Below are 27,414 nucleotides of genomic sequence, written 5' to 3'. Positions count from 1 at the left end.
TGTTAGAAATGAGACTCTGCTGACTAGCTATGTAAAAGAACCTGAAAGATGCAACATACCTTAATTTTAATTTTAAAAACTATACTTTATTTTTTAATAATTGTTATTGTTCAGTCACTAAGTCATGTCCAACTCTTTGCAGCCTTATGAACTGCAGCATGACAGGCTTCCCTGTTTCGCTGAGTTTGCTCAAAATCATGTCCATTGAGTCAGTGAAACTATCTAACCATCTTATTATCCTCTGCTGCCCTCTTCTCGTTTTGCCTTCAATCTTTCCCAGCATCAGGGTCTTTTCCAGTGAACTGGTTCTTCACATCAGGTGACCAAAATATTAGAGCTCCAGCATCAGGCTTTCCAGTGAATGTTCAGGGTTGATTTCCTTTAGGATTGACTGGTTTGTTCTTCTTGCTGTCCAAGGGACTCTCAAGAGTCTTCTCCAGAAACACAATTTGAAAGCATCAGTTATTTGGTGTTCAGTCTTCTTTATAGTCCAACACTCATATCCATCCATACATGACTACTGGAAAAACCATAGCTTTGACTAGACGGACCTTTTTCAACAAAGTGATGTCTCTGCTTTTTAATATGCTACAGTCCATGGGATCTCAAAGAGTCAGACACAACTGAGTGACTCATACTTCTAGATTTGTCATAGTTTTCCTTCCAAGGAGCAAGCACCTTTTAATTTCATGGCTGCAGTCACATCTGCAGTGATTTTGGAGCCCAAGAAAAATAAGTCTGTCATTGTTTCCACTTCTTCCCCTTCTATAATATTTTCCATGAAGTAATGGGACTGGATGGCACCATTTTAGTTTCTTTGAATATTGAGTTTTAAGCCATCTTTTTCACACTCCTCTCTCCCCTCATCAAGAGGCTCTTTAGTTCCTCTTCCCTTTCTGCCATAAGGGTGGTATCATCTGCATATCTGAGGTTGTTGATATGTCTTCCAGCAATCTTGATTCCAGCTTGTGATTCATGCAACCTGGCATTTCATATGATGTACTCTGCATGAAAGTGAAAGAGGAGAGTGAAAAAGCTGGCTTAAAGCTCAACATTCAGAAAACTAAGATCATGGCATCCAATCCCATCTCTTCATGGCAAATAGATGGGGAAACGGTGGGAACAATGGCTGACTTTATTTTTCTGTGCTCCAAAATCACTGCAGATGGTGACTGCAGCCATGAAATTAAAAGATGCTTACTCCTTAGGAGGAAAGTTATGAGCAACCTAGACAGCATATTAAAAAGCAGAGACATTACTTTGCCAACAAAAGTCCATCTAGTCAAGGCTATGGTTTTTCCAGTGGTCGTGTATGGATGTGAGAGTTGGACTATAAAGAAAGCTGAGTGCCAAAGAATTGATGCTTTTGAACTGTGGTATTGGAGAAGACTCTTGAGGGTCCCTTGGACTGCAAGGAGATCCAACCAGTCCATCCTAGAGGAGATCAGTCCTGGGTGTTCATTGAGAGGGCTGATACTGAAGCTGAAACTCCAATAATTTGGCCACCTGATGCGAAGAGCTGACTCATTGGAAAAGACCCTGATGCTGGGAAAGATTGAGGGCAGGAGGAGAAGGGGACGACAGAGGATGAGATGGTTGGGTGGCATCACCGACTCAATGGACATGAGTTTGGGTAAGCTCCAGGAATTGGTGATGGACAGGGAGGCCTGGCATGCTACAGTTCATGGGGTTGCAAAGAGTCAGACACGACTGAATGACTGAACTGAACCGAACTCTGCATTTAAGTTAAATAAGCAGGGTGACAATATACAACCTTGATGGACTCCTTTCTCAAACTTGAACCAGTCTGTTGTCCATGTCTGGTTCTAACTGTTGCTTCTTGTCCTGCATACAGGTTTCTCAGGAGGCAGGTACAGTGGTCTGGTATTCCCATCTCTTTTAAGAATTCTCCACAGTTTGCTGTGATTCACACAGTCAAAGGCTTTAGAGTAGTCAATGAAGCAGAAGTAGACCTTTTTTTGGAATTCCCTTGCTTTTTCTACGACCCAACAGATGTTGGCAATTTGATCTCTGGTTCCTCTGCCTTTTCTAAACCCAGCTTGTACATCTAGAAGTTCTTGGTTCATTTACTATTGGAGCCTGACTTGAAAGATTTTGAGCATTACCTTACTAGTGTGTGAAATGAGGGCAACTGTACAGTAATTTGAATATTCTTTGGCATTCCCTTTCTTTGGGATTGGAATGAAAACTGCCTTTTTCCAGCCCTGTGGCCACTAATGAGTTTTCTAAGTTTGTTGGCATATTGAATGCAGCACTTTCACAGAATCATCTTTTAGGATTTGAACTAGCTCAGCTGGAATTCCATTCCTCCACTAGGTTCATTTTAGTTTTGCTTCCTGAGGCCGCCCTAACGTCACCCTCCAGGATGTCTGGCTCGCAGTGCGTGACCACACCATGACTCTGGGTCACTGAGATCTTGTTTGTACAGTTCTTCTGTGTATGACTGCAGTCTCTTCTGAATCTCTGCTGCTTCTCTTAGGTCGTTGCCATTTGTGTAGCGCTTGACATTACTGTCGTGACAGAAATCACATCCTTAGTCTCTGTTGCAGGAAGGAGGATGTTCCCAGGACTTAAATTTTAGTTCTCACCACTGAAGTCTTCAGGTTTTTATGACAAACTGAGAATAATCCTGTTCTTGCTGTAAAACAGAGGAAATGTTCTCAGTAAACCAAGCTTGTGAGATAAAAAGCTTACGTTGCACTTATCAATGGCTTTCTGATTGGTTCCTCTGCATGGACCAACCGTATGGTGTTTCAGGTGAATTGTTTCACAATATGCTTGAAATTTCTACTTAAGAGGAACTTCTTTTCTAAAATACCTTAATTACATGAGATCAGTTGCCTAAAGATTTAAGCCCAGTTAGAATTAAATTGATCATACAAAAGTTCTTTTTTAAAAGTTTTGCTAGTTGTAGTGAACAGCGATTTATTAAAAATGGACATCACAGTTATTAACTTTCCTGGCATGCCAGTTGGTGGTAGGAATGAAATTTGGTTGTGAGCACAATTGGGTTTGTTTTTAGGTTGAGGTGCTTTGTGTTTTACATGATTATAACCAGATTTGAACTGTTTATTGGTGAGTCTGGCATGTGGTTGGCTCAACCACTGCACCACAGACCTCTGAACTGTTTATTAAATCATGACAGATGACAGCTGATAAAAATGGACATTAAGATTATCTTGCAGTGGTTTGCAAGGAGGATTCTTAATTTTAATGAGAAGCTTCCTTGCAGCTTTTAGAAAACATCTATTTGCATATTGTGCCCTGAATCAAATCCGGTTCAAGATAACATACTGATCTGTGCTTCTGTAAATAAATTTGCATTTGTTATTTGGAATTTAGTATGTTTATAACTTTCACAGGCTATAAGTGGATTCTGGTATAAGATTCTGGAATCTTTTTTATTTCACATTGGTAGATTAGTGTTGAGTATTTATAGACATTTTTTTACTATTTTAAGGGCTTTACAAAAGACTATAATAGTTTTACCACTTATATAGTGATAAGAAAGGATGTTTAATTTGGAGATTTGGATAGTAATTATGTTTTACTCTTACATAAAAATAAACATAAAAATAAAGCTTATGAATTACATATATTTAAATTATTCTTAAATTTGACTTTTTGAAGTTTCCCATGCAATGTAATTTTCAGTTCTATCTTCTGACAGACTCGGTGATGTAACAGCACATGTGACAGGAAGTGCTGTTTCAAAGCATTTAATGTCGGTGTGGCAGGAGAGAATAGTCTTACGACAACACGAATTGCACACACATAGTTGTCTTTCAAAGAACCATCCTGAAGAAGAAGACACTGTTTAGAAAAGAGCACTTGGGAACATCTATTTTTGCAGAGAAAGTTCTGCTGCGTGGGCAGCCTGCTCTGTGGCCACCACACCTGGTTCTGTGGACGTGTGCACCTGAGTCACCCCTGGGAGCTCAGGAGATGTGACTGCCCCAGTGTCGGGTCATTAGACACACAGACACGTGCACGTGCACACATACACACGCACACACACACATGCACACGCACACACACACACACGCACACACACGTGCACACACACACCCCACACACGGGTTCATCATCATTTGTCAAGGTCCACAGTCCATATAGTCAAAGCTATGGTTTTTCCAGTGGTCATGTATGAATGTGAGAGTTGGACCATAAAGAAAGCTGAGCGCCAAAGAATTGATGCTCTTGAACTGTGGTGTTGGAGAAGACTCTTGAGAGTCCCTTGGACTTCAAGGAGATCAAACCAGTCCATCCTAAAGGAGATCAGTCCTGAGGATTCACTGGAAGGACTGGTGCTGAAGCTGAAGCTCCAATACTTTGGCCACCTGATGCACAGAGCTGACTCGCTGGAAAAGATCCTGATGCTGGGAGGGATTGGGGGCAGGAGGAGAAGGGGACGACAGAGGAGGAGATGGCTGGATGGCATCACTGACTAGATGGGCGTGGGTTTGAGCAGCTCTGGGAGATGTGATGGACAGGGAGCCTGGCTTACCCGTGGTGTCGCCAAGTGTTGGGACATGACTTAGCAACTGAACAACAACGACAAAACCTGTCTGATCTCAGAGTCACGACTGAGGACGAGGGGCTCTGCTTTCACCCTCTCTCCATTCTTTCTGTTTTAAGGAAAATCAGATGCTCTGTCAGGCGGGGAAGACGTCCTACTAAGGTGCTCTCTGCCCGCTGCCGTCACGTCTGATGATGTAGTGGACTGTCCTGGTTGAAAGGCCAGGGCTTCTGCTGGTGTCCTTTGTGTTTGAGAGAAAAGGGGATGAACTGTCAGAACAAGCAGTTTACCTCCAGTGGTGGTTGAAGGGTGTTGGCTTGTGATTCAGAACAAAGTAGTGGGCAGTACAACGAGCCAGAAAGGGATAATGCAGTGAGATGCCCATCCGGTCGGTCCACACATGGTGTGAGGTGTGAGGAGGGGGTCAGAAACTCAGGCAGCCAAAATGAGGACAGAGCCTGGACACTCAGAACAAAATGAGGACAGAGCCTGGGCACTTAGAAAGTCAACTTACGTGTTCGTCCAGAAGATTTATTTATTGCTCATCATTGAGCTTTAGAATATAGTCAATTATGAACTTACAGATCAGTATACTGTTCAAAATTTTTGAAATACTTATTATCACTTTGTAATTTATTGTGCAGTCAGCTTTAACAATTAAACTAGTTTCTATTGTCTGGGTTCTAACGTTTTTCTTTTTCTTTTGACTTTATTAAATTTTTGAATTTGTAAAAAAATTACATTGTGAAAAATTAAAGCTATAGAAAAGAAAACTCAGAGAATTCTCAATTCACTCCCTATTCACTCAATCTGGATATTTCCTGCACATGTTGGCAATCATTTTGGTTATTTTCTGGGTTAATTTATGTTTATTATATTTACTTTTGAAAAATTAATATGTACTTTCTTCATTTTCGTATACATTCCTCTCCTTACAGCGTCACCCTTCAGACGGAAGTCATCACAGGCTGTGTGCATGGCATGCTGCCTCAACTCGCCTTGATCTTGGCCCCATGCTGGCGTGTGGCTGTCCCCTCCTCATTGCAGAGCAGTCACTGCATGAAGGGGCGGTGTGTACATTCAGCCAGTCCCCTACTAATGACGCTGTATTCTTTCCAGGCTTTTGGGAATACAGAAGTGCTGCAGGTAGTATTTCTGCGTATGTTGTTTTCTGTAGGTGAGGGCGTCTTGAAGTTAGAATCTTTTATGGAGGCGTCACAGGGTCGAATAGTAAAAGCACACCTCATTGGGGGATTTGAGTTTCTCTCCCTGGGGTAGTACCTTTTGCACTTAACTGAACAATTTATTTCCTTCAGGGGCTCACCAGTGGAGGCTGTTGTCACGGGTTTATGTGTTTATGAGTCAGAGCTCTGATACACGGCTTCCCAGCTGGGAGCACAGGGCCCGCGCTTCTGGTTGACCAGGTGTATTTCCACCTTCACCTGTCTCCTGGTTGTGGCTCTGGTGTCAGCTGTGGGTAACCTTACCTGCTCTCCTTGTCGGCCTCTAAGGTTTGTGCAAGATGTCCGTCAGATTTTAGAAGTTACAGTTTTCCGGTGGGAATCTGAGTTTAGTTCTCTAACTTAATTGGGCAGAGTCTTTTTCCCTTATCTGTAGTGAAAGTGCTGTGACACCGTCACCTAATTAAATGCTGACCAAACACGGCCCTGATGGTTAGAGAAGAGCGCCACCTAGGCTTCCGGGGGCTAGTCCCGCGGACGGCAGGGAAGTCAGGCTGCAGCGGAGTGGCCCCAGGGGCTGGACCGCCGTCCTGGCCGTCTTGGGAAGAGCCTCCGGGGGCTTAGCTGTCAGCCTGCGTGCTCGGCTGACACATTCTCAGGCGTGAAACTGCTCTGTGCTGCCCTGTCAGTGCACACATTTTGGAGCTGGTGAATGTGTTTAGTGTTCAGTTAAGGAATTAAGAAATTCCATTGCGGTATTACCTCTGGACAATTCATTGAGTGGTGATTTAATTTATTATCATAGCATTATAAACGGTAAAGATAAAGTGCAGTGAAGTAGTTGTAAAGCTTACCATTAAAACTTGAATTTGCATTAGGTAGCGATTTGTCTCTACTTACAAAAAAACAATGTTTGAAATAATGCTCTTACTGAAATGCTACTTAACCACTCTAAAAAAGTACCAACTGATAATAAATAAAGTGAAGACTTTGTGATTCAAAGTTAGGATGATTTGCTGACACAATTAGTAAATTCCTTTGAATTTTGACCACGTGATTTGTTCTTGTATACTGTCTCATCGGAGTTTTATTTACATCACATGAAACTAGCTGTTGGGGTGTTGGGAATGGTTTGGACAATCATTTCTAGAATGCGGGGTTGCCCAACACCCATCTATGTAGAGATGATGTTGGCATAAGAATTTCCCCAGCACAACGGAATGATTTCAGCAGTGATTCTACATTTGTGCTTTGAGGTGCATTTATTTGGAGAATAAAAGCTATCTTCATTTCATATCTTAATCCAATTTATGTCCATCATTTTGTAAGAAAGAGTGATTTGTCTGGTAAGAAATGTGTTATTACATGACAGAAAAGCCCAGGACTGTGTTACATTCAGTGCTCTGGGTATTGAATTTCATTTTTAAACATAAACTAATGAGGTGTGTGTGGTTAGTACCACGTGGGCATGATGGAGTATGTGAACCATTTATTGAAACTTAAGGGGGAAAAACGTCTAACAGGAAGTTCTTTAATTCAACCTAATATAACATTAGAGTGGAAAATTAGCTGACTTTTCTCATGTAAATTTTCCCAGATGAAGAAACTGTGTAGAATTTAGTGTTAAGTATGGAATCACTGCAGACGGTGATTGCAGCCATGACATTAAAGGATGCTTACTCCTTGGAAGGAAAGTTATGACCAATCTAGATAGCATCTTAAAAAGCAGAGACATTACTTTGCCAACAAAGGTCCGTCTAGTAAAGGCTATGGTTTTTCCAGTGGTCATATATGGATGTGAGAGCTAGACTGTGAAGAAAACTGAGCACCGAAAAATTGATGCTTTTGAACTGTGGTGTTGGAGAAGACTCTCGAGAGTCCCTTGGACTGCAAGGAGATCCAACCTGTCCATCCTAAAGGAGATCAGTCCTGGGTGTTCATTGGAAGGACTGATGCTGAAGCTGAAACTCCAATACTTTGGCCACCTGATGTGAAGAGTTGACTCATTGGAAAAGACCCTGATGCTGGGAGGGATTGAGGGCGGGAGGAGAAGGGGATGACAGAGGATGAGATGGCTAGATGGCATCACCGACTCGATGGACATGAGTTTGAGTAAACTCCGGGAGTTGGCGATGGACAGGGAGGCCTGGCGTGCTGCGATTCATGGGGTCGCAAAGAGTCGGACACGACTGAGCGACTGAACTGAACTGAACTGATGTACTCCTAACTACCGCAAAGTTTCTAAACTAGAACAGTGTCTCCGAAAGAGAGAAGCTGATTTTCTTGACACTATATTAGCTCACATTACCGTGTAATGACGTTAACTGGGAAATGAAATGCCTTTCTTTTATGTAACACGTTAGATGTCCTTCTTTGGTTCTGATTTTACAAATGAACAGGCTGAGGTTTTGTTCACAGAGCAAACAGCCGGTTTGGTGGAGGAAGTCAGTTAAAAGCTTCTGAGTCAGAGCAGGTGGGTCAGGCTGTCCCCCTGGGTTCCGGGTCTTGGCCCAGGTCCCCAGTGGCTGACAAGGAAGACCCCTGAGGGTCCGGGAGGGATGTACCTACACAAGGACCCAATTTAATCAGGCGCCTCCTCCTTCCAGGGTCAAGGGTCAAGACAGGCCCCCATGGGAAGTGGGCAGTGGCCCTGGGTTGATCTTTCAGGGAGGATACTGCGTTGGGGTGTGTGCATCCCATCCTCTGCCTGGCACATGCGGCAGCTTGGGCGTGCATTTAGATCAGCACGGGATGTGGCTGTGTGGGGGTCCATGTCGCCCTCCTGGGAGGACTGTGTCACCGTCCTGGGAGGACCAGACACCTCCTCCCTCCTGGCCTCTGCTTCCCACCCTTGGGTCCAGCCTGCCCACCGGAGTCTGGGGTCCTCAAGAAGCGTCTCATCTGGAGGGTGTAATCGCACCTGCAGAGGCCCCAGGGCGAGTGAGGAGTCAGGTTTCCTCCAGGAAGAGAGGAAGCTGGAGCAGGAGGAGGAGACCCCAGGAGGCCGAGGAGCTGCGGGGTCCAGCGGGGCAGCAGGGGCGTCCAGCCCGGCCGCTGCCACCAGGGCCTGAGCTCCAACCTCGGCGCAGAGCTCACACGTGTCTCTCTACGTCTGCGCCGCCTCCAGTGATGACCTGAGTCCTCTTCCTGACCTCGGGTGCCTGGCCTGTTGCTCAGGTGGGTGTTCGGCTGGTCCATCTTGTCTGCTTGGACTCAGGAAGGCGACGTGAAGTTTGGAGCCTGGATGGCCGCTTGGCCAGAGGGTGTCCTCCCTGTGGCCCCCTCCAGTGCTGGGTGGCCCGGTGTTGTTCCTGGAATGTTTTCCATTTAAACAAGGAGAGGTGCTTAAAATCCGGTGACTTGCCCGGGCCTGTGGGGTGTGCATCTGGGTGATGGTGAATCTATTTTTAAAGCAATTCTCTGCAGTCAGAATGTGCAAATAGATGCTGAGTCTTTGTTTTGGAACATGGAGATTAAAAGGCTTTAATTTTTTGTTAAACACAATGTTTTGTTAAAGTGTAAAATATGAATTTATGTCTCAGGTAGGTAGAAAGTTATCATGAGAATGTCCATAGCATGGGTCACGTCCCCGATCTGATGGCCGCGTGAAGATTTGGTCCATGGTACGTGCTCTCAGGCTGACCCCAGTGACCGTCCCTCTTGCTGGACAACTCAGCGACCCATGGTGTCCAGGAAGCTTGGGTGACGAAGATGAGGTCGGTCCCGTGGACTCAGTAGTTCCCCAAGACCCCTCATCACTGTGCCCGCCCAGCTCCAGGTGTGGCCACGCCTCTGCTCCAGGACCGCAGCTTCTTGACTCGACCCAACAAGTGCTCTCGGGAGCTGGTGCCTGAGCTGGGAGGTGGTGCGGCGTAGCTGCGGATGTGGGAAGGGTAGGGTGTGGTCTGCACTGGGGACGGCTCTTGAGGGCAGGGGTCTGCAGACTCTTCCAGCGAAGGACCCGATGGTGCTTCCCGCTGCGTGGCCTCCGAGGCCGGGACTCTGTCCATCTCTCACGGGGGCGAGTAGCCGCCTCGTGTGGAGAGTGAAGAACTGGCATCCAGTGTGCTAACAAAAGTACCCACCAGGAAAGCGTGCCTTCATTTAGCTCCTTGTGCAGCGAGGTGAGTCTCCAGAAAAAGTGTTTACCATGAGATCTCGCTTACACGTGTGATCTAAAAAAATAAAAAATAAAACCGAAACCACACTCACAGAGAACAGGCTGGTGCAAGAGGCAGGATGGGGGTAGAGGGGAAGTGGTGAACTTGGTTTTATATATATATAATTTAAATTAATAGAATTAAAAAGAGAACTGATGGATCCTCTCAAAGGTACAAAACGGGATTGCCAAAAGAAGGATGAAGAGACAGTGAAACTTTGAAAGTGTGGCTGTAGTCAGTGTCTGCCCAGAAGTGAACGAGGACAGCCTGGTGGCGAGTCCGTGCTGTTCCAAGCAGACACCTCAGACCCCGCCAGGTGGGTGAGCCCCACTCTACCGAGGCCGGCCCCCTTCTCCCCTTCACCTCCCCCTCCTTTGGCATTTTAAAAGTCTCAGATCAGTGGTCGTAAGAGTCTTGGAGCCCCTGCTGACGCTCACTGTCTGAGCGGGGACCTGCGGCCTCAGGCGCATCCTCCCTGGTGTGTAAGGACCGACGGGTCGGTGGTCACAGTCTGCACTCCGTTTCATCCGAGTTTCTACCTTATCTTTAGAGCCCTGTTACCGTCTTCACAGAAGTATCCAGTGCCTCAGGCTGGATCCACTGGTCAAAATCTTTGCAAAGGGCCTATTACCATTGTACTGTAAGGATATTTGTGCATTACTCATTTCTGTTAGGAATTTTAAGCAAGATTCCTTCTTCTCATTGTAACTACATTCTCACAGAGTGAATGTGTAAGTTTTCACTACCAGACTGGAAAAAAAAAAAAAAGAAACCAACAGCAAATAGATTACTGTGGCAAACATGCTCTTGTGGCACGGCTGGTTCTTCAAATGAAGCAGATGGTGGCTTCTCCAAGCCTCTTCCCAGAAAGCCTTCCCGGGGAGGACGTCGGGGGCTGGCCTGCCCTTGACCTCAGAGCTTGGAGCAGCCCCGTCCTTCCTCAAGCTGGCAACTCCCATCGGGTAGTCTCGTGCTCATGCTGAGTAGCATCCAAACTAGGCATTCGTGCCAGTTTCCTTTGTAATATTGTGAGTTAAAGTGTAAAGAAATTTAGTGCAGTAAAGATGGGTCTTACCGATTATACAGGAGAACCTGTCTTCTGAGAAACTTAGTTATTAAGTATCTCAACCGTGTGATTGTTTTGACACTTGCCGCCCAAGTTCACCTGAACCCTGCTGCATTCAGTAACGACAGCTCGCAGTATCTACAGTGAGGAGTGTGTGCCTGATTTATTGTCAGAGTCAAATGTAAAGGCCTCTCCACCGAAATCCCGGGCACTCTGGGGACATTGAGACTCGCGGGGGTTAGTCTACTTCCACTAACTGTTGGCTCTTTCCAAATGAGCCCACCTTTTGTTTCTGCCTTTTTCCAGACTGAAATCCTCATTCAGACTATTCCCCTTGACAGTCAGTTCCTCTTTGCAGACCTGTAAGTTTCTGTAGAGCATGTGGAACCTGGGGCAGACCCCTTGCTGGAAGCAACAGTATCTCTTAGTGCGCATAAGGATCTTCACTCTCGCTTTTGGAGTCAGATAAATCCCCACTTATAATATATAAAGACTTGTCTCGGTAACTTCAGCAACAGTGTCTGAGTGACTGACAGCTGAGTCTGGTAATAATAAATGGTAATTCATTAATTTTTTGGTGATTAATGTCTTTTATGACTTTTAAATGCGTGTACACGTCTCTTAAGATTTTTCTCACAATTGGATTTCATTTTAAAATGCAGTCTAAGGAAGTAGATGTCTATTTTAAATAACACTGAAATGCTTTTTGTGTGTCAAATCCAAGTTATTCAAGTGTTATTCCCTTTTGTTGAGTCTTTTGATCTTTGGGGCTCATTATAGCAGTCTATTTTTACAGAAATAGAAATCGTTCAACAGCGTAAGAGTCCTACCTTTTTTCCCTTCGAGAAATGCATCTTATGTAGGTCATTATTGACAGATCTCGCTTGTTGCCTTTGATGTCTGTAAAGTCACGGGGATGGATGATGTGGTGAATCTGACGGCCGAGTGGCAGTTACAAGGTCAGTGTCGCTGATTAAAGTCTGACTCAAATTTTAAAGCTGACGATTAAAGTGCCATATCTGACGTTTTCCTTGGATCATGGAAACATACAAGCCCTGCCTCTCACCACCATGGGCAGCCGGCCGTGTCTCCGGGCACCTTCTTCCCTGTGGGCGGATGGGTGTGTGTTCAGACCTTCTGTGTCCGTGTGTGGAGAGCTGGCCAGACACTGCCTGCCCACTGCTGAGCCCCGTCGGGCTGTCCTGGGTGGGGGCTCTGGACTGGATGAATGGGGGCAGGCGGTCAGTCACGAGGAGCTGAGGTCAGCGGCCCTGGCTCCAGCCCAGACGTGCCCACGGGCCCCATGCAGCCCCGAACCCACGGTCGCCACCTCCCTGCCTTTCGCCTCTAGCCCCCAGGAAGGCTGATCCTTTCTCCTGCTTCCATCTGGGTCGTCCCCAAAGCTCCCTGCCCTGAGAGTGTCCCAGGGAGTTTCCGGACCCCGCTCCCCTTGCCTGTGACGTGTGGGACCCCCGGGCAGTGGTCCCCAAGGCTCGGCCAGGATGCCCTCAGGGACCCGCACCCTCTCCTGAGATCCTGGCCTCAGCCTTTCTCCTCCTTCCTCCCTTCCTCCCACAGCTTGGCCCCAGCCCCACCACCCCCAGCTTCTCCCTGCAGCTCCCGCATCCCAGGGCCCTGAGAAGTCCTGAGGCTCCACGTGGAGTTTCTCTCCACCGTTGCCAGCCTCAGGGTGGATCCACTCATCCCGCGAATCTGTTGATGCCAGGGAAATCTTGCATCCTCAAACGCGAAGTCCCCTTCTTTGTGTTCCAAATTAAAATAATTTGGAGCTTTCCTTTGAAATTGGCATCATACCTGATGGCAGGTATCAGTTCACAAGGAGTGACGGCAGCCGTCATTTCCCAGGAGGTGGGACTCGTGACAGCATAGGCATCCCGCCCCGCGACTCTGCTGCTGCTGATGCCTCCAAGGTGGGCAGGGCTCGGTCTCGGAGTCGGGCAGGGCTCGGCCTCCGAGGTGGGCAGGGCTTGACCTTCGAGGTGGTCACGGCTCGACCTCCAAAGTGTGCCTGTGGACAGAGCTCAGCTGCCCACAAACGCAATGGTTTCTGAGTTTGCTCTGCGTTCATTTTTCTTTTTCTGTCAGCTTTCAGTTTACGAGGTGGATGGATTTTCAGCTGATGCCGATGTTCATTTGAAGTCAGAGGTTTACAGAAAGTGGGTGGGCGTGTGTTGTCAGGAGCACCGGGAGGTGTGGTGAGCTGCCCACAGGGGCCCCACAAACCTGCCCTCTCCCCAGGCCCCGTCCCTCTGCCCGGGGTCATTTCTGTCACCCTCAGCCGGTCCTTGGACGGAGAGCGTTCAGCCAGAGTGCGTGTGATGGTTTCTCCCACGTAGTTTTGCTTTTTGTGCCTTGTTAGGAAAGACTTCCTAAGCCAAGAATATATTTATTAAAATTTTCAATTCATCTCTAACACAGCTGGAATAAAGTAAGGGTCCGACTCACAGTTTCCTCTTGGGGCACATTGTTGTTCTGAGGGTGTTTATTCTTGCTCCTCACTGTCAGCGACACCCGCCGGCACCCACCTCCATGCTCAGAGGGACTCTTCCTGGGCTCTCCTGTGTTCTTGTGGTCAGTTTTTCAAACCCTGTTATCATTTTCCCCCACAATTTCCATTATTATAAATTGACAGTGTCATACTCCTTCAATTACAATATGCAATGAATATCAACATACATTTTAATGTATCGTTGTGAAGATAAGGCTGTCCATGAAATATTGAAAAAACATCCTTTGTAATACACTCCTTGGTTTCACAGATGCTAAATTATGAACAAAAATCCATGTTAGAACCAGTGGCAAACCTCCCACCACTTCTTTTCTAGCAGTGCTTCAACTCCTCTTGGCCTTGTTTTCCCTTTAGTCGGGGTCTTTCTGTCAAGGTCTAGACTGATTCATATTCTGGGTGGAATACAGTGACTGCATAGACCAATTTGGGGACACTTTCCCATCCACAGGCATTTCTCTATTTAATTAGTACTTTAGTATTTTTCAATGAAGGATTAAATATTTTCCTTTTAAGTATTCACACTGTTTTGCATATTCTTGAATAACTAATGGCTTGGGGGCAGAAAGACATAGTGTCAATTTTTTTCTCCTGGTTCTATTGTATAAATGCATGAGTCATACTGATAAATTCCACTTTTATCCATCCATATTTCTAGATGTTCATAATTTCTCAGATATCTGTACATTTCCTTGGTCTTATTTATGGACATTATTATCATCTGTGAATATTGTTAATGTAGTAAATTGTTTATGCCTTTACGAGTATTTTTCCCTACCTCATGGTGGGCAAAGGTAAACTGAGAAATTCTGAATCATAGCAGGGGGGTTGAGAATTCTATCATCTCACCTTCTAGAGTGACATTTCCTGGAGAGGTTGTAACCAGCCGCTCTGTTATAGATTCACAAAATTAGTGAGCATCTCTCTCAGCCTCCAGGAGGAAGTTTTCCATATTCAACAGAATCACCGATGCTCTGAGTCTCATTCAGAGGTTTCCCGGGTGGTTGGGAAAGATACCTTTTAATAAAAGACTGTCATGAATGACCTGTCAGGTCTTTTTTGGCTGGAACATAATCCTACAGGAGTCTCCGTGCTCTGAGCTGTGGTGTGGGGGCTCCCAGGAGCCCACGTCCCCCGTCCGTCCCGGGCTGGGCTGTGTGTCCACGGTGCTGGGCAGGAGTGACGATGCTCGGTTACAGAGAAAGCAGCTCCGTTCTGGGGCATGCTCTTCCTCTCTCGGGTCACCCTTTCGGGGGGACGCCTGCTGTGAGTGGCCAGTGGGAGTAGCCCGGGCCCAGCCCAGGGTCCTGGCAGCGCAGGAGCAGCTGGGGGCTGATCTGTCACCTGGAGCCCGCTCCCACCCGACTGCCGCCCCACGACTGACCACGGCGGCAGGAGACCCACAGAGAAGCGCCAGGCAGGCCCCTCCAGATCCCAGGAGCCCTGAGGTTTGGGGCGTCTCACTAGGCCCTGGTGGGCGACTGTTACACGGAGTAAGTGACGCTGACATTCAGGTGAAAAGCTGCATTCCCTTCCTTGTTCATTGCTCAAGATGTATTTTCATTTTTATATTTTTCTGCATCTGGTTTGGTAATATTTTCTTTAGGATGTTTGCATTTATGTTCAAGAAGGTGATAGATAAGTTAATTTACTTTGTCATAACCTCCTTGCTGGGTTTTTGTGTCCAACTTGGCTTGGGTTTATACAAGTTAACTGGTTTTCCTTTTTAGTTTTTCTCAAAGACTTTGTGAATTTTTTTTTCTTGAAATATGTGGAATTCACTGATGAAGCTGGTATAGCCCTAGAGTTTACTTTGTAAAAGAATTTTAATAGTGGATTCAGCTTTTAAAACAAATGTAGTAATATTTGCATAAAAACAGTGATGAATAGGAGTAACCAGGTGGGTGTGGCTATTCCAATAAAACTTTATTCACAGAAACAGACCCTTGGCTACCCTGAGATTAGATTGATTTTCAACAGCTTTTTAAAAATAAAAATGCATTGAAAGATGTAAATATTCTTTGAAATACTATTTCAAAGAGCTGTAACTTCATTATCTATTCAAAATACATTCTTATTTCCACTGTGATTTTTTTTTTAATTTTTTTATGGTTTCTTATTTATTTATTTAAATTGGAGGCTAATTACTGTACAATATTGTGATGGTTTTTGCCATACATTGACATGAATCAGCCACGGGTTTACATGTGTCCCCCATCCTGACCCCCTACCCACCCCCCTCCCCATCCCATCCCTCTGGGTTATCCGAGTGCACCGGCTTTGAGTGCCCTGTTTCATGCATCGAACTTGGACTGGCGATCTATTTCACATATGGTAATACGCATGTTTCAATGCTATTCTCTCAAATCATCCTACCCTCGCCTTCTCCCACAGAGTCCAGACTCTGGTCTTTATATCTCTGTCTCTTTTGCTGTCTCACATATAGGGTCATCATTACCATCTTTCTAAATTTCATATATATGTGTTAATATACTGTATTGATGTTTTTTTTTTCTTACTTTACTCTGTATAATAGGCTCCGATTTCATCCACCTCAGTAGAACTGATTCAAATGCATTCTTTTTAAAAGCTGAGCAATATTCCATGGTGTATATGTACCACAGCTTCCTTATCCATTCGTCTGCTGATGGGCATCTAGGTTGCTTCCATGTCCTGGCTATTATAAACAGTGCTGCGATGAACATTGGGGTGCACGTGTCTCTCTCAGATCTGGATTCCTCAGTGTGTATGCCCAGAAGTGGTATTGCTGGGTCATATGGAAGTTCTATTTCCAGTTTTTTAAGAAATCTCCACACTGTTTTCCATAGCGGCTGTACTAGTTTGCATTCCCACCAACAGTGTAAGAGGGTTCCCTTTTCTCCACACCCTCTCCAGCATTTATTGCTTGTAGACTTTTGGATAGCAGCCATCCTGACTGGTGTGTAGTGGTACCTCATTGTGGTTTTGATTTGCATTTCTCTGATGATGAGTGATGTTGAGCATCTTTTCATGTGTTTGTTAGCCATCTGGATGTCTTCTTTGGAGAAATGTCTGTTTAGTTCTTTGGCCCATTTTTTGATTGGGTCATTTATTTTTCTGGAATTGAGCTTCAGGAGTTGCTTGTATATTTTTGAGATTAATCCTGTGTCTGTTTCTTCATTTGCTATTATTTTCTCCCAATCTGAGGGCTGTCTTTTCACTTTACTTATAGTTTCCTTTGTTGTGCAAAAGCTTTCAAGTTTAATTAGGCCCCATTTGTTTATTTTTGCTTTTATTTCCATTACTCAGGGAGGTGGGTCACAGAAGATCTTGCTGTGGTTTATGTCAGAGAGTGTGATTTTTACACCTCTGATCTGTGGTGGTTTAGACGTTTGTTAATCAATGTTGAGAAGGAGGTTTGGTGTTCTCTCTTGCTGCTCACTTTCCACTGTGGAGAATGTGAGGACATGGTCCTTCTCATTGAATCACAATCAGTGATTTTGACCCTGTGAAAAAATTTCATATTGGAGTATTTTTAAAAAATTTTTATTTAGTTGCTAAGTCATGTCTGACTCATTTGCGACCCCATGGACTGTAGCCCACCAGGCTCCTCTGTCCATGGGGTTTTCCAGGCGTGAATACCGGAGTGGGCTGCCGTTTCCCTCTCCAGGGCACCGTCCTGACCCCGGGATGGGGCCCCGTCTCCTGGCCTGGCGGGCAGGGTCTTCCCGCTGAGCCGCCTGGGCAGCCCCAAGCTGGAGAATGGTTGACTCACAGCGTTGTGCATGTTTTAGGGAAAGAGCAAAGTGATTCAGTTTCCCTGTCTAGATCGCTCCAGGCATTAGGTTATAGTTCCCCGAACAGTAGGTCTTCGTCGGCTATCTATTGTATATATAGTAATGTTAGTGATATGTAGTTTTGATCCTAGACATGTATTAAATATTCTGTTTTTATCTGCAGTGAAGATTGTTTAGCAGGAATCTCAATTCCACTAAGTCATTGTAGGAAGAAAATCATACCGTTTTACTGTTTCTTTGTTCTTAATATCCCGTTCCTTCATTGGAAAAAGCTTTGTGTTGACCACGGATCAGTGTCCACCAGCCCCGCCCTCGGGGTCCGTGTGTCCCGTTGTTTCTGCTCCAGCCTCACCCCCGCCGGCGCTCACTCCTGGGGCCTGGCCGGGGCTCTGCGGGCCCTGGGACCGTCCTCTGGTCCCGGGTGGCAGACCAGACCCGGGTGGCCTCACCGAGCATCCTACCTGCCCTCTCCCCTCCCCCAGGTGCGGGGCCGTGTCCGAGGCCATGCTGGCCAGAGTTCTGTGCAGGAACCAGGGGGACGGGGTGGCCGTTCCAGTGGTCTCCCATGACCCGTGCCACCCACTGACCAGGCCCCGCTCAGCCTGGGGCACGTCCATGACTCCACGTGGAGGAGCCAACTTCTCTAGTTTATCCAGGGTGCCTTTCTGACTCATCCATTCTTCACTTGCTAAAAACATGTTTTATACAAATCCTGTAAAAACTGATCAGGAAGAAATATTTTAAAAATCCCATGATTTTGTTGAACTGTGGTGTTGGAGGAGATTCCCAAGAGTCCTTTGGGCTGCAAGGAGATCCAACCAGTCCATCCTCAAGGAAGTCAGTCCTGAATATTCATTGGAACAACTGATGCTGAAGCTGAAACTCCAGTACTTTGGCCACCTGATGCAAAGAACTGACTTATTGGAAAAGACCCTGATGGTGGGAAAGATTGAAGGAGAAGGGGACGACAGAGGATGAGCTGGTTGGATGGCATCACTGACTCAATGGACATGGGTTTGGGTGGACTTCAGGAGTTGGTGATGGACAGGGAGGCCTGGTGTGCTGCAGTCCATGGGGTCGCAGAGGTGGACATGGCTGAGCGACTGAACTGAACTGAATCAAACCCTTGTGAGATGCGCGGGTGTGTGGTGAGCACAGCTTGTTTCAGCCCGGGCGTGTTTGCAGCCCAGGTGCGTTTGCCGGGGTCCCTGCTCTCTGTCCTCACACCTCCCACCTCTGCTCTGTTGCAGACTAAAACTGGGGTTGCCTCGGTGCACAGCGAAGGGTCTGGCCACGCCTATGACGTCCGCCTGAAGCTGACGAAAGATGTACTGACAATTCAAAAACAGGATGTCATCTGTGCTAGTGGCAGCGGCCCCCGTGCAAACGTAAGTGCCTCTGCCTCTGCAGGCCCAGGACTTGTCTAGACCGCGTCACGCCGATACGCGAGAGGGGCTCCCCAGACGGAAGCTCCCGGGGGGCCCTGCAGGACCTGGCCTGGCGGTCCTCAGCCCTGTCCAGATGTCCAATTATTGCACAGCAAAGTGTCTTTTCAAGTTTGTATTGTTTGCTCTCTCGATGGCTTTCTTAATTTTATTAATATATTTTCCTTGAGGAGCTTTATATTAAAAACATCCCCAGACAGCACACCATGAGACTGAGTATATTCTCATGGGAAACTAGGAAGCTGTGATGAGCAAGGTCATCTCCTTCCTGAAGGTGGAAGAACTCCAAGGTTTCTACCCGGAACCACAGGTAGCGAAAGGTACAGCAGGTGCTTTTCAGAGTCTACCTGTTCCTTGCCTCTGTGGATGCAAATAGAGTTTTCACATAAAGCTTGGTCCTTCTTGCCTTCAATTATAAGTGAAAAGTTCTTAATGTGTTGGATGTATTAGAATATTGAATAAAAATTAGGGAACAATGGTTTTGCTAGTTTTATCTCTAAATTTATCTTGCAACTACTGCAAATGATGTATAAATATATAACACGTTATATTTGAAGTTTCCTATTTTCCTCCCAGTGGGCTTAAATGGCTAAGGATACACAGGTGCATTCTGTGTCTCTGTATATTTATAATCTATGTAGATATTACCAGCACGGGTCATTACTCGTCCTCTGAATAGACCATCCCATTAGCTATAAAACTGATGAGCAAGAAGCCAGGTGGAGGAAAGGGTGTTCCTTCTGCGAGATTCTGGAAGTACCCCAAGGCTCTGCCATCCCCAGGTGGGCTGGCTCTTCTGGAGCTGCTGGAGACGCCTTCTCTGTGGGTCTCTGAGTCCTTGTAACCTTAACCGCATAGAGGACGTGGGCAGGACGCTTCCACCCAGCCTGTCCGCAGTCCTGTGGTCAGCATGCCGTCCTCAGCGCGGGTGCCCTGATGTCACCAACGGAGCCGCGACCTTGCCTCTGTGTCCTCACATGCACGTCTCCCCCTGGATGGTGTCCTCCTCCTTCTGTCCTGGAGCCCAAGGCCGCCCCCTGGTCCCGCCCCGGTTCTGGCCTCGGTCAGGGTGTCCCCTGCACATCTAGGGTGGCGGAGCCTCACGATGAGGGCGGGAGACAGGAAGCTCCCCCCGGACCCTCAGGCCCGGGTTCTGCATCCCGAACTCTCGCGGACACCCCCCTCCCCGCCCCATGTATCCTGCAGAGCCGCCTCCTCCAGCTCTTAGAAGAGTCCCTCGGAGCCAAGAGTGCCCCTCTCCAACAGGGGGGCAGCCGCGTGCTCACCCGCACAAGGCCCATCCCTCTGCTGATTGCCTCCCACGTGCTCTCAGGACCGTGGGCGGCGGGTGCAGAGGGAGCAGGAGGGAGCTGCCAGGGTGCCACTTAAACGTGGCACCTTTCTTACCAGTGAGTTTGTGATCAATAGAAAGTTTCAGATAAGTTATAGTAAAAACAGGTAATGTTTCTACACTATATTTTCCAGTTCAGTTCAGTCACTCAGTTGTGTCTGACTCTTTGCGACCCCATGAACCACAGCACGCCAGGCCTCCCTGTCCATCACCAACTCCCGGAGTCCATCCAAACCCATGTCCATCGAGTCAGTGTGCCATCCAACCATCTTATCCTCTGTCGTCCCCTTCTCCTCCCACCTTCAGTCTTTCTCAGCATCAGGGTCTTTTCCAGTAAGTCAGTTCTTTGCATGAGGTGGCTAAAGTATTGGAGTTTCAGCTTCATCATCAGCCCTTCCAGTGAATATTCAGGACCAATTTCCTTTAGGATGGACTGGTTGGATCTCCTTGCAGGCCAAGGGACTCTCAAGAGTCTTCTCCAACACCACAGTTCAAAAGCATCAATTCTTCGGCACTCAGCATTCTTTATGGTCCAACTCTCACATCCATACATGACCACTGGAAAAATCATAGCTTTGACTAGAGGACCTTTGTTGGCAAAGTAAAGTCTCTGCTTTTTAATATGCTGTCTAGGTTGGTCATAGCTTTTCTGTTTCCATTGTTTCCCCATCTATTTGCCATGAAGTGATGGGACCAGATGCCATGATCTTCATTTTTTGAATGTTGAGTCTTAAGCCAGCTTTTTCACTCTCCTCTTTCACTTTCATCAAGAGGCTCTTTAGTTCCTCTTCACTTTCTGCCATAAGGGTGGTATTATCTGTGTATCTGAGGTTATTGATATTTCTCCCGGCAATCTTGATTCCAGCTTGTGCTTCATCCAGCCCAGCGTTTCCCATGACGTGCTCTGCATATGAGTTAAGTACCAGGGTGACAACATACAGCCTTGTACTCCTTTCCCAATTTGGAACCAATCCGTTGTTCCATGTCTGGTTCTAACTGTTGCTTCTTGACCTTCATACAGATTCCTGTGTATTATCCAGGGAAAATAAATTATACTTTTTAGAATTCAGTGTCAGAGTCTCTGCCCAAGGGACTCTGTCAGAGTCTTCTTGATGGAAATTATTGGCTCCTAATAAGAACGGCGGGTGTGTGTTCGTAACCTTATGTCTACAGTTTCAAGTGATTTATTGGTGCCCGAAGCTTGATGTTGAGACTGCCTGCTTTATCTGAGACGGTGGTTCCCCAGGGTGTGTTCTCAGTCTTCTGGCTCCATCCTTACTGATCTCTGCTGCTTCCAGAGAAAGCCTCATTTGTAGGAAAGGAGTGAAATATTCTTGAATAGATGTGTGCATCTGGGCTGGGCAATTGTGCGGGGGACTCAGAGGACGTTTTCAGACCAAGAACATGTTCAGCTCCTGAGGTCAGAATGCCTTCTCTACACCAGCCTCAGAATCCCACTGGGTTCAATCCCGTTGGTTGGAGAAACAGTTGAAACTCATGTTCTTCAGTTGATTATAAAAATAAAAGTAACCTTGACCTGAGAATTTATCATGTGTTTGAAGAATGAAAAAGACTACTTCCAACAACAGTCACAGCTATTTCTGCAGATTGTAGCACCTCTGAGGGTGTCAGAACATGTGATTCTCTTATGTTCATATCGCTGAGTGTTTCAGTGTTAACCTCCAACAGGAAACCTGAAGGAGAGCATTTATTTTCCATCATTTAAAATTCTCTGAGTTGCGGGAGCAGGAGATGTAATCATTATTCCCCAACTGATCAGCAGAAGAAATGAGTGTGAATTTCACATCTCACTGAACCTTGAGTCCCTGTGTGGGTCCCAGGAGATGAAAAATGCATCACTGGATTCAATTAAACACACATTTACTGCATCTATACCATCCATGACTGATGCTGAAGCTCCAATACTTTGGTCACTTGATGGGAAGAACCAACTCATAGGAAAAGACCCTGATGCTGGGGAAGATTGAAGGCAGGAGGAGAAGGGGGCAACAGAGGATGAGATGGTTAGATGGCATCACCAACTCAGTGGACATGAGTCTGAGTAAAGTCCGGGAGTTGGTGATGGACAGGGAGGCCTGGCATGCTGCAGTCCCCGGGGCTGTAAAGAGTCAGACACGACTGAGCGGCTGAACGGCCACACCCATGAAATGTCAAGCAGAGGCCAGCTTGTCGCTGGGGCCCCAAGGCCTGTTAGAGCAGGCACCCCACTCATGCGAGGCTGGCTCACACCGGTGCTTTGATTTCAAGGTCAGCTTTCTGAACAGAAATAATGCTGCTGACTGATCCTCACATTTCGAGCTCTGTTGTCAGCGGGAGGCTCACGCTCGTTTCACAACCAACAGGCTCTGCGCCCGAGCACTTGCTCACAAGCGGAGACTGGAGGGAATCTGGCTCTCTCGGAACCTGACCCAGTTTGCCCTCAGCTGTACACCTTGGGCTGCACTTAGACTCTTCCTTGTCTCTTTGAGAAGACAGGATTAAGGGGTAGACGTGTTAGTGTTCATGAAACTGTGGAAAAAATAAGCACTGTATCAGTTCTGGGTGGACTTTCTTATCAGGAAAGAGGGAGAGAACACTGAGTTTACCCTTTTATAAAACCCATAGATTCTCAAATCTGCTGATTTAACATCAGTCTAGAATTGGCGACTTTATATTTCATTTGTATTCCGTCTCTTCCGATCAACACGGCACTCTGAATACTTCACATCTCTGGGTTTCTAATTATCTCCTAAAGAAAGAATGTGCTTTGCCATATGAAGAAGCTGGCTTGTTATGTTTCAGACTTTCTGTTTAGATTGCTTCATTTTTATGATTGTGTCTGTACATTTAACATATTTTATTTTTCTAAATTGTAAGGTTACATTTGTGGCTTGAATGAATGTAGTTATGGAATAAAAAGTGGTGACAGGAAGAAAGAATTTAAAAGATCTCTGTGCTGTATCTGGCACTTTCAGTCATAGCACATTTATGGCTGAAATGTATTTCAGAGAATTCCATACCCTCAGTTTGGGAAATTAAGAAGCAGCGGAAGATGCTGGTCTGAGCTCACAGGGTTAATTCCAGGGTTGAGGCAACACGTGGCTGCCCCTCTCCTGCCTGAGGGTCCAGGTGCTGCCTGTAACATCTCAAGGTCGCCCAGAGCAGCGAGAGGAGAGACGGGCCGGCGGCAGTAGACCAGCGATGCTGGCGACAGTTCAGTGTGAGCCCCGCCAGGGACCAGCCACTGGACTAGTGCTTGTGAGCTGGGCAACGCGGGGAAAGCGGACCTCAGGAGGAGGCCCGGGGCTGAGCCAGAGGAAAGGACAGACCGTAGTCCGCCTACCCGGAGGAGGAAGCCCCAGGTCATACGTGGAGAGTGTGAACTTGAAGACAGTGCCCCCCGCAGAAAGAGTTCTTGCCTGGCCGGCACTGGCTTCTGAAGGAAAAGGGACAAAACCAGGCAAAGACCCCTGAGGACACTAATCCTGCACCCCCTCATTTGGGTCTCACGCTGTGGTTTATGCTTCCTGTGTGGTGTGAAAATCCTCCCGCTGAAAATGCAAGTGTAGGTGGTGTCGGGTTCAGGGGGCCCTGGTGCGCGCAGACGGAAGGTGCAGGCCTTCTGCAGGAACATGCACTCTTTCCACCGGGGCCTGAGGATTCCCAGTCCAGGTTTGCAGGGACTGTGGAGATAAACCCAGGGAAGAAGGCCACCGTGAGCAGAAGTGCAGAGATGGGTCTGCAGAGACGTCGAGCTGTGAGAGTCAGGTGCATCACGTGAAAGGCGTGTGTTCATTGTGTGACCTTGGCGACTGACTCACGTGGAATTCTCCCTGCTCCTGGCCCTCAGCACTGTGCATTCACTTATTAAATGTGTGTGGACTCAATCCAGAGTCTACTCCTCTTCAACAAGGACGGTCCGGCTTTGAAAACATGGAAACCTTGAAATAGTGAACGTGTGTGCATGCTCAGTGGTGTCCGACTCTTTTGCAACCCCATGGGCTGAGCCCGCCAGCCGCCTCTGTCCACGGGATTCTCCAGGCAAGAATCCTGCAGTGGGTTGCCATTTCCTCCTCCAGGGGATCTTCCTGACTCAGAGGTTGAACCCGCGTCTCCTGCATTGCAGGCAGGTTCTTTCCCACTGAGCCACTGGGAAGCCCACAAAGAGTGAATAGACGGGTCAGATTCACTATAAAAGTCTGCACTGTGATTTAGTTTAAGGATAGAATCAATAGTGGTTCATGTGTGTGTGTGAGTGTGCACACAAACCACTTGGTAAGGAAATAAGACACAAAAATTTGTCTTTCAGTGAAGCTTGAAATAACTAGAATCATAATAGCAAAGTATTTTGCATAGTCTACTAAACATTTTATAATTTTTTTCTTTAATTATGTAATTTTTTCAACATATGAAAAGTCGAAAAGTAGCAAGCAGAACCCCATGTAATTATCCTTCATATTGGCCATATGCCAGCATATTTGCTGTGAATCTGTCCAATTTTTACAGAAATTATCAAAGCAATGCACATCCTTTTTATTATTCCCATTGTTACTTTTGGAGGTGAACACGCTTCCTACACCACTTCATCAATCCCAGGCCAACCCTGTTCACTGACAAATTGTTTAGACCAAACGAACACACCTTACATGTTTGAACACGTGAGAGGTGGCGTGACCAACTCGTCAGCCACGGGGCAGGGTTAGTCTTGGCTTCAAGTTGTCAGCACTGGCAACTTTAAACTGGGTCAGGACGTGAAATGATTGATTGTTCACAGTTAGCGTTGACTGTGTAACGACTCATCTAAAAACGGTTGACTGTGCGGAGCAGCACGGCGCGCAGGCAGCCTCTTTGGGGGTCAGTGGAGATGAAACTTTAGAAACAGAGCTGAGCATGTGCTCTGTAGCCTCCCCGTCTGCTGCCTGGGAACGGGGCCTCCATCCCTCGGAGCCAGGACGGGGTGAGATGACCAACTTTGCAGGACCTCAGGGTGGATCTGAAGCCAGCACAGTGCGGCTGTTTCTTACCAGGCTGTCTGTTTGCCTGTAGCACTGCCGAGTGCAGGTTTGAAATGGTGCCGTCACTGTAGTGATTAGGCAGCTCCCCTTTGGAAATATAAACAGCTACTGAAGTTTTTTAAATTTTTTTTATTTTTAAATTGAAGGATAATTGCTTTACAGAATTGTGTTGGTTTCTGCCAAACATTAGCATGGATCATCCATAGGTATACGTATGTCCCCGATATGTCTGAAATTTTAATAAAGAAGTTATGTATACGTTTTGCATTCGCTTTCTGATTGTCCATTTTAACCTAAGCCGGGTTTGTTTTCTAAATTTTTTAAAGCACAGAACAGTTACGCTTCGCAGACAGCCCGTGGGCGGCCTGGGCCTGAGCATAAAGGTATGAATGCATTCCTTCCCCCGACACTTTCCCATGACAGCCCCCACTCTGTCGTCACTGAGCCCCTCTGCCTGTCTTCCAGGGCGGCGTGGAACACGGCGTCCCCGTGGTCATATCGAAGATATTCAGGGACCTCGCAGGTACCAGCAGCTGCATGACTGTGTGTGCATGGCCGCAGTCTGGAGTATGGTGCACTGTTTTCAATGGGAAGACAGCTGCTGTGTGTGTTGCCTGGCCATCCGCCTGCCGTCTTCTCTCCCAGCTGTCTGCGCCCTCATCCCCGATCCCGCCAGCCCTTAAGAGAGGTACTGACCCACAGTGTGGCGTCACGTTGACCCCAGGAGACACGGACATGGCAGTGGTTTGAACTTTGGTTTCTCAGGAAAGACAAACCTCTTGGGGGCTGGGGTGCAGTGGATGGAGGGTCAGCGTGATGAGGTTCCGGTGTAGAATTGCGTCGTGGCCGAGGGGCTAGGCAGGGAGGCCGCTGGCCATGGTGCTGAAACTGTAATAATGGCTTTGGCAAGAGCTGCCTCTCCGGGAGGTCAGAGTGTGTAGGGCTGAGCGTGAGGGCGAGTGAGTACTGGGCAGGTGGCTTTCCATCAAAGTGCATATTTTTCTGATAAACTCTCTTTGGTGACACTTTCGAATCCAGCTCTTACAGGCTCCTCCGCTCCCCGGGGCCACCCATCTGCCCTGTTCCATCAGGTCCTTCCTGCAGGTCCAGGAGATGATCCCTCGTGACCCGGGCAGACGGACACCTGGCGCTGAACGGGAAGCCTGTGTTGTCGAGGGACAGCCTGAGTGTTGAAGGGGATGAGTCTGGGCGAGGGCCAGAGTGTTGACAGGTCCTGGGTGAGATGCCTGAACTCCTGCTTTCCCCCAGGATGCTCAGACCTGGTCCACATCCTGCAGGGGACCAGCCAGCATAGCCTGGTGACCTCGGGCATCATACTGCCAGAGGTCTCGCGGTCATGTTTTGCTGTAGGGACTGTTCACAGGGAGGTGAAGCCCCCATCGTGGCTTTGACTTCAGTTGTGAGGAAAAGAGGTTTTAACAACACGTGCATTCTGCGTAAATTTTGTACCAAAAGGACACTCAGGATGCAGCTCGACTGTACAGTTTCCCCTCTTTCCAGCAAAGTCACAAAGCCTGCCCTTGATGTCTGCAGCAGGCAGATCACACTTCTTGGGCATTAAGGGTCTTGAGCCCATGAAGCCACCTGCCCTCCGCAGGGGACGGTTTTCCTGGAGAGCCCCCAGCCGTTGTTAGGAGGGAAAACAAGAGCCTGGTCCTCCTATGCTGCTGTTCTTGGTGACACAAAAGGATTCCAGTCTTATCAGGAAATATGGATTTAATTATAACCACGAGGACACAGGTCTCTGAGCCAAACGGCCATTCTTTTTCGAGGTTTTCAAAGCACTTCAAAGAAGCACATACTTCTGTTGGACTGACGTCCTTCTGTTGTACAAAGCAAGTGCTGCGCTGAGTGATTGAAGAGCCTGATGGGCTCAGTGCTCCCTGTGTTCAGAGCGAGGGTCTGCAGGGAGAATGAATCAAGTTGTTGCTGAAGTCGGAGTGTGTAATCATTTCCGTGTGACCATAACCATCTGGCTGCCTGATTAATGATTGAGAGAAGGATTGCTCAAATCTGCTTGTGAACATTCTTAGTTCTTTTTCACAAGTAAATTTTTAAATTTGTGGATGTGAATATGTTTCAGAAAAGGATGAGAACAGGGGAATGAAAAGTTGTTGAAACTTTTCACGAGCAGTGAAAGACACTGGGATTCTTGGCTTCTGGAGGAGAGGAATTCAATCCGGGGCCAGAGACGAGGCTTGATCACTCAGAGCCTTTGTGTAACAAAGTTTTATTAAGGTAGAGAAGAGAGAAAGCTTCTGACATAGACATCAGAAGGGGGCAGAAAGAGTGCCCCCCTGCTAGTCTTTAGCTGGATGTTATACAGCTACCA

General features: G+C 47.1%; 1 protein-coding gene across 1 annotated transcript in view; it reads left to right on the top strand.

Annotated features, from left to right (window-relative positions):
* The window catches only part of SNTG2 (syntrophin gamma 2), a 115,872-nt gene that overhangs the window by 21,742 nt on the left and 66,716 nt on the right, over positions 1–27,414 (top strand). The window contains exons 2-4 of the mRNA XM_065947473.1: positions 18,501–18,638; positions 25,388–25,444; positions 25,527–25,584. Coding sequence (XP_065803545.1) covers positions 18,501–18,638; positions 25,388–25,444; positions 25,527–25,584 — 253 coding nt within the window. The remainder of the gene's footprint in view (positions 1–18,500; positions 18,639–25,387; positions 25,445–25,526; positions 25,585–27,414) is intronic.

The sequence above is a fragment of the Muntiacus reevesi genome, chromosome 10, assembly GCF_963930625.1.
Source record: "Muntiacus reevesi chromosome 10, mMunRee1.1, whole genome shotgun sequence".
In the NCBI taxonomy this organism is placed as follows: Eukaryota; Metazoa; Chordata; class Mammalia; order Artiodactyla; family Cervidae; genus Muntiacus; species Muntiacus reevesi.
The sequence above is the reverse complement of the archived record's forward strand: the minus strand, read 5'-3'. Positions and strand labels throughout refer to the sequence as shown.